Source organism: Adiantum capillus-veneris, chromosome 2, assembly GCF_014529385.1.
Source record: "Adiantum capillus-veneris isolate H3 chromosome 2, ASM1452938v2, whole genome shotgun sequence".
Classification (NCBI taxonomy): Eukaryota; Viridiplantae; Streptophyta; class Polypodiopsida; order Polypodiales; family Pteridaceae; genus Adiantum; species Adiantum capillus-veneris.
In genome coordinates, this window is record NC_140932.1 from 137387288 (window position 1) to 137401661 (window position 14374).

Sequence of the window (14374 nt, forward strand, 5' to 3'; positions counted from 1 at the left end):
GCCGGTATTTTCTTGCGACTGCCACATCTAACCTCAACCATAGATCCCCTGTCAACAACACCCACAATGTTTGGGGCACACCTACTTTGGTTGTGCCAGTCGAGAACCCATCCTTGAGGCTTGGTGCTACCATAAAGAGCTAATTGCCCACTGCCTACCATGAGGTTGTCACAAGTGAAAAGTTGGTAATATATAAGAAGAAGGGGAAGGAGAAAGAACAGAAAAGTTCATGGGACTTTGGCTGCCACTAAATTTGGTGGGGCTGGGACAGCTTTGGCGGCTAACCAAGGGCCGGGAATATAAACCATAAACATAATAGAAAATCAGAGTTGGCCATTAAATACCTCCTTCCACGCCTCATTCATTTCTGCTCGCAACTAACTTCCATACGGCGGCCCCCCTCTCTCTACTCTCTAATCCCTTTCTCTCACACACACATAGGCCTTAGCCTAGTACTCTTCTCTCTCTCCAACACATTCTCCCTCTCTCTCTCTCTCTTTTTCTGTGCCAGAGAAACGGCCGGCCACCACCCTTATTTGTAGACTATTTGCGCTCCTACTACTATTGCTCGTAGAGAGAGGAGATACTGAGAGTAGTCGAGAGACCCACCAAAGCCTGTCCCAAAGGGGCAACGGTTTCAACCTTCACTAACTTTAGCGCACTCCAAAAATATTATGCTGATGATGCAGCAGCTCATGTTCCATAGCCGGCTCTTGATGATTGAGAAAGACTCTCTCTCTCTCTCTCTCTCAGCTAGCAGCCCATCAAAGCTTCAAGCTCTTGCTAGCTGCAGGCTATGTCAGCTTTACTTACTCTTCCCTTGTATTTAAGATGTATGCATGCTAGCAGGCCTCTCTCATATTGATTACAATTATAATTACACACACACGCACACACACATGGACCTCCTCTGCGAAGAGGAAATCAACTGGAGCCCGAAGTGTTTGCCCCATATTGATGATGAATCTGACCTTGATCAATCTAGCTCCATATCCTCTCCCCCTTTAGCAATATCCTCCAATTCAAGCATTGATTGCCTCAGTAATAGCAACTTCTCCATTGATTCTTTCACCATTCATCAATGCTCTGATACCAGCTGCATTGATTGCCATCATCAATGCAATTCTACTGCATGTTGTAACTCTACCACTAGTTCTTGCGATTTTCCAAGCCCTGACTTTCATGCGGCCGCGTCGCATTTTCTTCCCACTTTTGATGAGCAGGAGCTTCAGCTTATGCTAGAAAAGCAATTTGAGTACATGCCAGAAAAGTATTACTATGAAGAATTGCGACGAAAAAACCTCTCCCTGGTGAGGCGAAGAGCTGTGCAATGGTTGGTTGGGGTAAGTAAGCTCATTATTTTATTTAGCTGTACTACCATGTTGGTAATTAGTACTTTGAAAGTTACAAAAGCTGTAATTCAAAAGCACTCTCACTCACTCAAAAGCACTATAACCGCTAAGACGGATCGATCCATCAAAGTGCCTTTTTCTCATTGCTTTTGTAAAGAAAGTACTTGTTGGAAGTTTGAATTAATCAGGATGGTGGTCTGCTGTTTTTAGGCTCAAAGCAAGTTCAGCTTCACCTACACTACTATCGCACTGGCTATCAACTACTTTGATCGGTACCTTTCAAAAAACCTCTCTAAGGTACTTTTCTTCTTGTAAAATTTGCAATGAAGTGCTTGTCCTTAGTTTACAGGCGATCAATCACTCATGAGTTCATCCAATCAATAAATTTTCAGGTTTGGAGCAATTGGATGCTTGAGCTCCTGTCCACAGCATGCCTTTCCATAGCAGCAAAAATGGATGAGGTCGTGGTACCTTCAATACTTGATTTGCAGGTAAATAGGCAACAAATGGTACTTTTCATCGCAAAAGAAACTTTGCACTAAACAAATAAAGTACGTAAAAAAGCAAATAGTACTTTTTATTGCCAAAAAAACAGGCAAATCAAATAGTACTCTTTTTATGGCAAAAGAAACTTGCCGTATTTTGTAAAAACAAGTCGCAAGCTGCTTTTCTGATTTTTCACATCTTAGAAGGGGAAAAACCACTCCAAAATTAAAGTAGCATTTTGTGCTGACAAAGTAAAAAGCAAGTTGATTTTGCTGCATAGTCTTTTCACCAGTCAAGTGGAAAAAACAAGTAGAAAAAATTAGAACTTTGGATTGACAAAGTAGAAAGTAAATTGTTTGGCATCAAAGCTAAGTGATTGTTGGTGTGCTTTTTTGTAGCAAGGTGCAAAAAAGCACATATTTCATCCATCAACAGTTGAAAGAATGGAGCTCCTTTTGTTGAGTACCTTACAATGGAAGATGAGGTCCATCACTCCCTTCTCCTTTGTGGATATTGCTTTATATGGCATCAGCACTAGCTCTCACATCCAAAATTTGCTGAATACTAGGGTCTCAAAGCTACTATTTGGAGTCCTTTTAGGTAACAATGCTATCCAATTCTATGACATTTGTGCTTTTTTTTTTGGAGCTATATTGCTTAACCGCGGCCGTTACCCTGTAGTCAATTTATTGTATTCGTCCACAATGATTCACACGAGAAACTTCGATGTCAAGCATGCATTGGCATGTAATCTAATGAACATCCCGCAGTTTGACATGAGGAGTTCACATAAATTTGGCATGTTTGAGAGCACCACACAAGTAGCACCAAAAAAATTGGATCAACTAATTTGCATCTCAACATAAGATTACTATTATGCTTAGCTCCTAGGGGATTCACTAAGGGTCACTGTATCAAGTAGCACGTGAGTGTACGACGGAGGGGTTTCCATAACAGAGGAAAGGTACAGTTTGCAAAGAATGGTCCCGTATATAGAGGTAAAAAAGCAACATGGCATTTCTCACCAAAGATGGCTATAATGGAAAGGCTATTTTGTATTCTGTTTTAACTCATCAGAAACAATATTGGCCAAAATCACTCCACATTAAGGCCCAAATACAGTGAGACCTTATAAATTGTAGAAGCCTCTATTCTATATTATGCATCTTTTCATATTTAGGTATTTCTCTTTGTTAACAAATCCCTATCTAATTTTGTTAATCATAAGTTCTTACAAGGAATTTAGGCTTTTTCCAAGCTAAGGATTGCAAGTTTAGAAAGTTTACCTTATGCACCTACCTAGTATTCATCGGAGTGGGCTTAGCTACGCGATGAAGATGTGGGGAATCTCCCTCACCCTCATTGTTCCGGGCCGGAATAGGCGAGGCGGAGGCCGAACCTGTTCCGTGTTCCGGAATAGTGAGGGTGAGGGAGATTCCCATCCGTCATGCCCAATCTTGCATTTGATTGGTTAGAATCTTGTTTGTGTGATATAATTGGCTGGAATTCTCTCTAGGTGAATTCCATTGGTGGAATTATGTTGACTGCACTGTTCCTATCCTATTCACTGTAAGAATGTTAATGTAATGGACGGTTGAGATTTCTTGATGTGCTGGAATACACAGGCCCAAGGCATGACGGGGTAAGGAGGATTATGTGTAGTGCTATTGGCCTCTCTCTCTCTCTCTCTCTCTCTCTCTCTCTCTCTCTCTCTCTCTCTCTCTCTCTCTCTCTCTCTCTCTCTCTCTCTCTCTCTCTGTGTGTGTGTGTGTGTGGATGTGTTGAAACAAATGACATAAGTTGTAGTGATATAAGCCCAACTCGTATTTATCCATATTGTAGCTTATGTAGTTCAAATGTATCATTACAGATTCAGATTCTCTCCAATTTGATCCATGTACATTGGCAGCATCCTCCATTTTCTATGCCTTGGGAGAAATTGCTCCTCACATTCTTCAGTTTCGACCACTGCAAGTGCCTAGACAGCTTCTTACTATCAATGTGAGTGTTGATCAACCACATGCCTGAAGAAATCATCAACTACATTCGCATGTAGTTTTACAATTTGTAGTAACACAAGAAGATTTATAATTTTTCTCATGTAGGAAAACGGAGTCCTTTTCAGTGTTTTTCATACAATGCATAACATCATGAGCTTCTGCTCGGGAGGCATCGCATACCTAGCTAGGTATACGGTGCCTCCCTCACAAAAGCTCATGATGTTGAGGTAAGTCGCAATGTGGGAATTATTGTGACAATTTGTCCAAAACTTCTTGTGTGTTAAGGATAGTGTGTCTAAAGCATTTGTATTTCATAGAGAAGCTATCTTTGGATCAAGGCTCAACCACAAGAAGATTTAGAAATTTTCTTGTGTAGGAAAACGGAGTCTTTCTCGGTGTTTTTCATACAATGCATAACATCATGAGCTTCTGTTCGTGAGGCACTACATACCTAGCTAGGTATGATTGGGGGCAGGGGACCCCCGGCCCCCCCACCGGGCTGGCGGTCCCCTGCCCCCAATCGTACCTAGCTAGGTATGCGGCGCCTCCCTCACAGAAGCTCATGATGTTGAGGTAAGTCACAATGTGGGAAATATTGTGAGAATTTGTCCAAAACTTCTTGTGAACTAGGAAGTAAAAAATGATTTAGATTTTTGTATTTTGGATATGTGGACAGGAAGACGATTTTCAACGATGTTGCGAACTGATCAAAGAACATGTACCTAGCCAAAGACATGACAAAGCATCATACATAAGAAGTCATGGAAATGATCAACTCTTGACTTCATCCCTAGAGCCCTCTCAACAATGTGAAGGAATGGGAGCTTCTCTTTTAGACCATTTTTATGACTTTCATAGAATTGGCAGAGAACACTACCTTCACCTTTTTCCTTTTACTACCACCTTTTTCCTTTTACTACCGCTTCCAAAAAAAGAAAGAGAGAATGATAGTTTTGGCTTTCAATCATCACAAACCATGAGCAGTTTTCCCTGCATGTTTCTCCCCTAAACCTTACAGAAAGGCCTCTTTGTACAACAAAGTGTAGCTTAGCTTCCTTATTTCAAGGCAAAGACCTGCAAGTTACCAATTGAAGAGCCCCTTGTGTAACATTAATGCTTGGACATAACAAATTTATCATCATTTGTGATACTTTATCCATACCTTTATTGGAGGATGCCATAAGATTGAAAGTTAAGCGGGAGACTTCAAGTGTAGAGAGAGAGAGAGAGAGAGAGAGAGAGAGAGAGAGAGAGAGACCCAAGTCATGGCAAGGAAGTATTGAGGGTTCTTTTGACTTTTTCTTAAAGTTGAGAGAGAGAGAGAAAGAGGGAGGAGGAGGAGAAGAAGAGAATTTTAACATCATAGGAAACTATCCCAAGTGACCTCAAAGCTCTATCTGACGAGTCTTGCACTATTCAAGAGGGGAATGGCATAACCAATCTACCACGTTTGGATGATAGAAAGGTTATACGGTTATACCACACTTTGGTGTGTGTGTGTGTGTGTGTGTGTGTGTGAGAGAGAGAGAGAGAGAGAGAGAGAGAGAGAGTGTGAGAGAGAGAGAGAGAGAGAGAGAGAGAGAGAGAGAGAGAGAGATGCACATTGATGTCATCACAAGGCACGATTGAGGGTTCTTTTGACTCTTTCATGTTATTGTGAATATGCACCTTACACTTGCATTGTTGCCACATCCATATGCACCCATACCTCACAAAAGGTCGATTCCGTCACCATTGATTTCTCGATATAGCCCATGTGTCGTTCTTCTTACGCGATTCGATGCATTCGTTTTAGTTTTTTTTATATAAACAACTCTCTCCATAGCTTGCAAAACATGCCTTGATCTTGCACACATGACTACTTTTGTTCAGTGTGCTAATTGTTTGAAAGAAACTAGGACTTCATCCAATCAAGAAGGAACATATCCCACTTCTCTATTGTAGGTTTTATTAGAAAATCACATAATTTCTAGGCTATTATGACTAAGGATATGATAAATAACTCTAAGATACGTTTGAAAGGTGGTCTATGGAAAGGGCTTGAAGTGCACGACAAGCTGCTTGCCCCTCGGTGGGCCGTTCTTAAACTTGGTGGTATGACAAGCGAATTCGCTCGACAATGCAATAGGGCACCACAGAGTCCTTGGATGAGATGACAGTCACGAATTCTTTAGTTGACACCTGTGAAAACACTGGCTTCACATGGTCCAATAAGCAACATGGCGGTTTTTCAAAGCAGCCGAGTGCCAAATAGCTATGCTACGAACGTCTGTCGTGGTGACCCACTAACAACTTCATCATCCTCACCAAGCTACTCTTCAAACAGTGGGTTATTTCTGAGCTGAGGGTTAGGGAGTTGGGATTTAGGGATTGATTCTTTATCCCAAATCAGTAGAGGTTGATAACGCCTTTCTTGCATCTCCAACATTGGGGCTAGTAGGGGGTTCTTCTCTATGCTTCTCAGTACATTGATTAGCTTCTTTGGCAACCTGAGATAGATTTTGATGGAGATGCATGTGATGGTTCTTGGGAGTGTTTTTTGGACCTGCTTGATGAGCTTGTGACCCTTTTTCATCTTCATTTTCCTCTAATCCCTCAAGGTCACAATTAAAAGTATCTAAACATTTTCTAGTTAGCAGAGGACTAGGTGAACATATTCTTTGCTTGACTAGATTTATTATTTTTGCCTCTCTGGTTTTTTTAATTTTTAAAATATAGGCTAGAATCCTTCATTTGGGTCCTGTAAGGGTTCTTCCCCAGATGAGGTAGACTTTAAATCAGGGATGTCCTTGTTTCATGCAGTGAAAACAAGCATTTGGGTAGGTTTTTGTAAGCCACCCTATACAATTGAAGAAGTTTACCTATGGAATCTCTAATGGCACTTCATGCTTCAAGTCCTTGCTTGGAGGTAGCCAGGGATTACTACATTTTTTCATCTCCCACAAAAGAGGGCTTGGTCGACAAACAAAGACTAGGGCATATATCGCTAGAATAGGAAAAAGGATGGTGCTCACATCCATGGCCAGAGTGATGCATCAACCCTTCATATAGGGGGAGTAGAAAATCTCTATTGAAGCTCTTAAGGTAGCTAAATCCCCTAGCATCAATGGTTTGCCCAATGATTTTTACCAATCACACTTGATGAAGGTCTGAGCAATAAGCCTTGAAGATAGAAACTCTTTCCTCTTCACTTAACACTGGGATCATCAAGCTCATTCACAGGAAGAGGGGGGGGGGGGGGGGGGGGAGATGACTTAGGGAATTGGAGACCTATTCCTTGTCTAACCTTTGCTTATAAAATTAAAGGGATAGATATCCCTAGGGCCAAAAGGAATCTTTGTCTGCAACAATTGCAAATGATACTAATGCATTGATGCATAATGATGAGTAAGTCTGCTGTGTTGGTAATGCCTTATTACCTTTTGTGATGCTAATGGTTCAATGATCAACCATTCCAAAACAGTATTCAAAACCTCAGCATGCCCAACTCCTAGAATTGAAACAGATGCAAGTTTTTCTCAATAGAGGATGGAAATTTTTTAAGATTGCTAGGGATTTCCATGGGCTTCAAAGTCTCCTTTAACCAAAGCTCTTTATGGTAGCAACAAGCCTCAAGGATGGGCTCTAGATGAGCACAACCAAAGTAGGTGTGACCCATCTCCTACTAACATTGTGGCTGTGGTTGACAAGGGATCTATGGTTGAGGTTAGATGTGGAAGTCGCAAGCAAAATATCGGCTATTGGACTAGTGCAGATAAGGGCGAAGTTAGGGGTAGCCTAGATTATCCATTTTCACCTTGGTTTTTTTTTTTTTTTTTTTTCAAAACTCACAATTGCTAGTGAGTTATATTGATCATCTCAAAAAATTCAAAAAACTACAAGAACTTGCCATGCTCGTGCCCAAACGGTCCAAAACACATCGTTTTCAAAGCCTTGTTAAATGTAAACGTTCACAAAGTATAACCACAAGGCTTTTGTCACCTCATCAACCATAATATATTTGAGGCCATGCCTCACCAAGTTTTCCAAAACAAAATACACTTTGAATGTAAACGCTCACAAAGCAAAACCACTAAAAGATGCCAAGAGTATAAGTAGTAGGTGCTCCCATTTTTGGGAAGGGGTTATTAATTAGAATCTGGCTAGATGCCCTTGAAGGTTTGAGGGAAAAGAGGGGTCGAGGGGCACGTGGTGGACAGAGGAGAGGAGAGAGGAGGAGGTAGATTTTCCTGCGAGGCGAAGGGAGGGGGCAAATTGCAGGGAGCGATGGGCGACGAGAGTGATGGACGCATGTGCACTACTTGCGTGCGCGCGCCGAATGCCATCATTTGTTGCTGCAATTTATAGCAGGGTGCGAGTCTCGGTTGTGCACGAAAGCAGAGGGAGATACAGGCCATGACAATGCAGTGCAGGCCATGGAGATTCATGGCGCAGAGGGAGGGGAGTGTACGAGTTGGAGGGGAGTAGGGTTGGAGACGGTGCTGTCCGCGATGGAGCTGTTCTCCATGGCTCTGCAAGCACGGGGCGAAGCAGCCGAGGGAAGAGAGAGGAGAGATGGAAGAGGATCTGGCCACAGATTCGGGTTAATCAGACCGCAGACCCAGTAGTATCGCCAATTCGACGAATCTCGCATGTCTGACTTCGACGAATCTCGCAAGATCCTTTAGGACTGGCAAAAGAAAAGTTGCTGGGAGGTGGCGTGGAAGGAACTGCAGCAAGAGCGGCGCAACGACCAGCTGGCAGCGCAACGCAAAAGCGACAGAAGGGGACATTTTTTTTTTGCTGCCTACCTGAGCGAGATGGGGAGAGACAGACGCAGTCTGCGCGTTTCTTGGTGATGTGCAAAGCCCTTCCTATGTGTCGGACTGGTCAGCACGGGAGCCAAGGACGGAAGGCTTTGAAAGTGAAGGCTGATGGCGAGAGTAGGGAGACAAGAGGTGGTTTGGTTCGAGCTGTTGTAGCACGGGAGTGAACTGAGGTGGGGGGCGTCCATCGTCGTCACGAAGGCCTTGAGAGGGAGGGGCAGCAATGCTCATAAGAAGACCATCGTACGCTTGCTTTCGAGTGAGGAGCTCCGGTGGAGTGTGCAGCCAGCAACGCAAGGGGACAGGGCGGTGAGGATGGGGCAAGGCGTGAACATGCGATGGATTCTGGGGTTGACGATTAGTTTTGTTTTTTCCAATAGGGCACGAGGAAAGGGGATCTAGTGAGATTCGGCATAGTGAAAGCAGACCGAGTAGTAGTAGTATGTCCATCGTGAAGCTGATTGTAGCTCCCACACAACATTAAGGAGAGCATAACAACAGAAACCATTGAGGTCAACATCACGCCTCCCCTCTCTCTCTCTCTCTCTCTCTCTCCCTCTCTCTCTCTCACACACACACACACACACACACACACACACACACACACACACAAAAGTGTGTGCACTAAGCAGTTCTTTTTTAAAACCTCCCAAACCTTAGCACTTGAAGTTTTTTCTGGTTGTTTTGAATAGTTTGCATGGGAAAAGACCCCTAGATATCTCGTATACTTCTTGGGATTTGGAGTAGTGATTCAGAATGATAATTTATTTTCATGCATTCTCTCTCTCTCTCTCTCTCTCTCTCTCTCTCTCAATTAAACCTAGCGGGCTGCTTGCTCGTGGTGATGATAAAGGCATGGAAGGTAGATCTCTGTCGCATCGAGGCCACCCTATAAAACTATAAGGTGAGCCTCTCTAGAGCTCACCTAGTCCTTCTTGCATGCAGATAGACTATGTAACATTTAATGGCCTAGTAACTTGTGTGTAACGGAAAATAACATGAACATAGTGAGCATTTCATTAGAATAGGTTTCTAATGAGCATAGCAAGAGTGCTTGGGTGGAGAGAGCAACAAAAAGCATAATACCTAGTTAGATAGGCATGAACAATACTTCAAAAGAGAGAGAAATTAATCTATTGACAACAGTTGAGGATCGGATTCACATGGAGCCGGTCCCCCCTTCAAAAGGCTTTGTATTATAGGTTTCCCCCATCAAGAGAGACATTTTACAATACAATTCTTTGTGTTCCTTCAATAACTAGCTAGTGCAATGAAGATGGAAGCTTCATGAACTAAACAAAACACTTATAAAACACAACATCAATTCCCTCACGGTCTCAGACCCAAGACCTCACTCACCTTCGAAGATGGTGAGAGCTAGCGCGGTATGAGAGTAGATTGAGAGGAAGAAGGAGTAGTCTTACGAGAAAGATGTACATCTCCTCACATAATCACTCATATTAGCATAGCATAGCTTAGTAATGAGCATGGTAGAGGAGATGAGCATGCATTGAAGCTTGGCTCTAGGTTGGATTTGCATTACAAAGCCAAGAGTTTTTGGTGTAGGCCTCCCTTCTCGCAAGCTTGGAGTAGGTGATAAGCTTTCCATTAAAGCTTGAGAAGGAAAGAGAGAGAGAGAGAGAGTCTTCTTGCTTCACACATGAGCTAGTGTGAGTGTGTGGGGAATAATGCCGTGAGAATTTAGCCCCCTCTCTCTCTTGGTCGACCCCTCATGCAAATTACTCATGCTCACACCCGATCGGACCTCTCCAAGCTTTGCCTTTGAGAATTAAGTAGCATAAGTGATAGCTTTCTGACATGTGTCCCCCTTTCCCCTTTTGTGAGAGCTTTAGGTAATTAATTAATGAAACTAAACTCTCATTGGAGTCCCCCTTTGTCTATTGGCCAATAGAAATCAAGCAAGCCATTGGGCTGCTGAATGCTCAATGGACCCCTTGGGAGACTGCCCAATAGTCTTCTAGAGAGATTAATTCTTACTGGTTCTTTTATTAAGTGTTTTTAAATTAATTAAACTAGATTTACTCTATCCTAATTCTCATTGGTCCACCTCCATGGCCATCCACCTTGTGGGCATCTAGGCTAGGGAGCTGACATGTGTCCCTCATTCCCTTTGTGTAAAGGAAGCTTGTGAGTGTGTATGTATGTTTCTCTCTCATCCCCTACTTACAAGGCTCGCCCCCTCCTATGTAGGAACCATGAAGACTTTTTTGTACACCCACAAAGCATCCAATTTTTATAAGCTTGACCATTGGACACAACCTTTGATTTTTGGAACCTTAGCATTTTGGAAGTCTTAATGGGCTGAACCTTAGGGTCTTTAAAGCCCATTGTTGAAAATTGCTCTTTTGCAGATGGCCCCCCCTTTTGGATCCCTATTTTCCCTCCTTTGGATCCCTATTGTGGTCGGTCTGCCAGCTTAACCAATATTCTAGCTTTTTCTCCCCTGGTACTTCCCCATATTAAATGATCAGTTTAACATGAGAAAATCATTTATGAGAATTAGATATTAGTTATTATGACATTACCTCTCTCTTGAAATCATAGTCATCTTCGACTATGGGGTAGCAGGTAGAGGATCCCTATCTTACCCTACGACATCGTTCCAGAATGGATGACTAATCCATTTGGCGCTTGAGAGCCTAAGCTTCGGCAAGCATGTCTGCACATTAGTCCTATCAATCTTCCATAGTAGAGTTGCAAGCTCTACTTGGTGCTTGGGAGATGTCGTTTCCATAAACTTGATTCTAAGAATGCATACTACTTCACATTTGTGCACAATAAAGAAAAAGAGAGTCTTATAAGACAAAAACTTTGTTCATTTTAAACATTTGTACATTTGCTTACTCTAGGGAAGCATTGTAAGCAGTGACAAGGTTTAGGTTATCTTTTAATTGTATGCCTTGCATCCATCTAGCATCTCCAAAAGAATAATTCTTAAAATTAATAAGATATCGTTGGATAGTCTTACCGCCTCTTAATACCTTGTCTTCATGTCGAAGAATGGACCCGGGCTGCAACACCTCTTCTTGGTCCTCGATCTCCGGTGGGTCTTCAATAGTTGGTTCTTGAGGTGGCTCTCCTTTGTAAGGCTTTAGTAGGCTCACATGAAAAGGATTGTGTATGAGCCAATGGCTGGGCAACTTGAGTTGGTAGGCCATCTCATTGATTGGTCTAAGAATTTGGAAGGGACCATAGTACCTTTTTGCTACCTTAGCATAGTACTTTTGGTGTCTTGTAGGATTCTTGCCCGTCGTGTGCCTTAATTGAGCCTTGGGAAATTTAAGTAAGACCCAATCATTTTCTTTAACACTAGAATGGTAACCTAACAAGACATAAAAGTGTCCTTTCAGGGTTTTGGGAAAAATTTCCAAAACCATATTAGATCCACTCATTTTGAGAAATCCTTTCATGAGCTTATAGTTCAATAACTACTACATATGGAAAAAATGAGAAACTTGTAATTTTTCTCATCCCTTGGTCACTACAAGCCTCCAAAGTTGATGGACGAGTGCATTTTGCCCAAAACAGCAATTTCCTACGGTTGATTGCATATAAATAAGAGTGGGGATTTTTGTAGGACATGAGATAAAATGCCCCATTAACTTCAATGGGTTGGTGACCAAAACATATGGTTGCTTTTACCTCACTAAATTTTGTTTTGGCAAAAAAAATAGGTACAAAAAAGTTATATTTTTGCCATTCTGCGGACCTATCATCAAAGTTTCTATAGTCACGCTCAATAGAGATACTATATACATGTTTTCTTAGTTCCCTTTGGGCATTTGGATTCAAAAGGAGCCATAGAGCATGTCAAAAGGATAATGGATCTCTTACAATTGGAACCTTGGGGGCAATGATAAAGTGCTAAATACAACAAACATGAAAAAACTGGGTTTAGCATTATGACCTCTAGAAACCCATAGAAACTACTCAATATCTAGCCAAGTTTGTAGTCCATGATTAGATATGGTTACTACCTACAAAATACACACAATTGGCCTAAGAAACTAGCAATATTGAGAAAGTTATACTTGCTACTCTAAAATGTATCGTATTCTTCAGCAATCAAAAAACTCAACCATCATCATATACTATGCTATATAGCATATTAGGTCCCCCAAAACTCAAGGAAGATTAGCTTTATGTTATATATTGCACTTACACAATCAAAATTGAATTTGGATATCAAGAAAGCCCCCAAAAAAATCATAAAAGTGCTAATTTTGGCAAAAAAACAGGATTATGCAATTCTTGTAAATTGGTCATAACTTTCAATTTTAACACTTAGCTTTCCCTACAAGCATCAAAACATGTTGAGAACTATGAAGGCCTAACCTCTAGCCATCTAAACCTCACAAACATGAAGTTTAGAGTGGTATAGTTGCCAAAAATTGAAAAAAAGCCAAAAACAGGACCCGTTTTTTCACACAGTTTAGGTTCAAAAATGTTGTGCAAGAGTAAGGTTAATAATGAGATCGATACTCCAAAAAGAATGCTAAGTTTTTTTCAGCTCATAAGGCAACTGTGTGAATATATAGCACCTAGAAATCCATTCTCATACTCTTCAAATAATTCAAGCAAAATGGTCACTTAACAGGACACAAAAGTGTCCAAGGATATAAAAGTGTCCTGTTACCATTCTAGTGTTAAAGGCTTGGGCTCTTCTATGCTGATTAGTAGCAGACTTTTGCCTTTGCTGTGAGATAGAGATAACATCCTTAATCTTTTGGAAAGATTCTTGTAGGTCTCGGCTATACTCATCTGCAGCGAAGATCTTCCCGTGTACTTTGAGTAGCTGGGGACTTTTTGATCTTCCCTCAATTACCTCGAAAGGTGCTTTTTGTTAGGTTTAATGGCCATGTGGCCGATCGCCCATCACTAACTGCCGCTAACCCTAAGTGTACAGCTATACACTTGTGTGAGCCACTAACACTAAGTACAATGTGTATTGTGCCTTAGTACATAAGATAAGAGAAGAAAGAAAGGGGACATATAGTACGTTGGCTCTCCCCCTTCAACCTGTGTGTGGCTATGGTGGTGTGTGTGTGCGTATTCTTCTTCCGTTGTGCTCCCAGCTCCTCCCCATCATCTGGTATCAGAACGGTTTCATTCCCGAAAGCGTTTCCGCGCACGCGTACTTTCAAGAGTGCAAACAGGATTCCGATTTCGCCATTGGCAAGTTCAGCTTCCCGAGAGCGTTTCCATTAGGCGTCCTGGGGATTTTACCCCCCTTTCGGAGCCATTCGAGCCATCAGAAACCCCATTCGAGCTACAGTTCAAGAGCTGAAATTTTCAGCCCTCTTATGGTAGTTTGTGCTGCAGTGCTTCCATAACCAGTTTAAAGGTACCATTGTTGCAGTCTCTTCCATCTATGAGAGCCCACGGCTCCTTCGGGAGTGTGTAGTCTCTTTCGGAGTGGCCTCATACACACACATAGAGTGGGGGCTTGACAACATTGTCTTCTTCGACTACAGGTATAGGTACAGGCTACATGTTTCAGTGCTTGCGATATTATGGTTCCAGTGGGAGCAGTTGTATATGCGTACATGCATATGTTGACACTTTTGACAGTGTTTGAGCTCTTTTGAGAGCGGATTGACTCCCCGCATGGATGTTTAGTTGCAGGCACATGCTTTTGACGCCTGTTTGAGTGTCTTGGCAGACTTGTACGTCTTTGTGGATACTGCCATTGTACGCTTTTGTGGAGCCA

General features: G+C 42.1%; 1 protein-coding gene across 1 annotated transcript; it reads left to right on the forward strand.

Annotated features, from left to right (window-relative positions):
- Positions 1–631: 631 nt before the first annotated feature.
- Positions 632–8902, forward strand: LOC147463714 (uncharacterized). The gene is made up of 10 exons (XM_086529452.1): positions 632–1343; positions 1563–1649; positions 1745–1843; positions 2237–2322; positions 2407–2438; positions 3709–3839; positions 4515–4556; positions 7391–7610; positions 8189–8284; positions 8497–8902. The coding sequence occupies exons 1-10, from the start codon at positions 840–842 to the stop codon at positions 8808–8810; spliced, it is 1611 nt and encodes a 536-aa protein (XP_086385578.1). The 5' UTR covers positions 632–839; the 3' UTR covers positions 8811–8902.
- The last annotated feature ends 5472 nt before the right edge of the window (positions 8903–14374 follow it).

What these genes read in the sequence shown, in the direction of transcription:
- LOC147463714 (XM_086529452.1), top strand. Translation starts at nt 840, where the DNA reads ATGCTAGCAGGCCTCTCTCATATTGATTACAATTATAATTACACACAC. An exon ending in CTTCAATACTTGATTTGCAG is followed by an intron (nt 1,844 to 2,236) that starts GTAAATAGGCAA and finishes GCTTTTTTGTAG; the next exon opens with CAAGGTGCAAAAAAGCACAT. An exon ending in AGATAAGGGCGAAGTTAGGG is followed by an intron (nt 7,611 to 8,188) that starts GTAGCCTAGATT and finishes AATTTATAGCAG; the next exon opens with GGTGCGAGTCTCGGTTGTGC.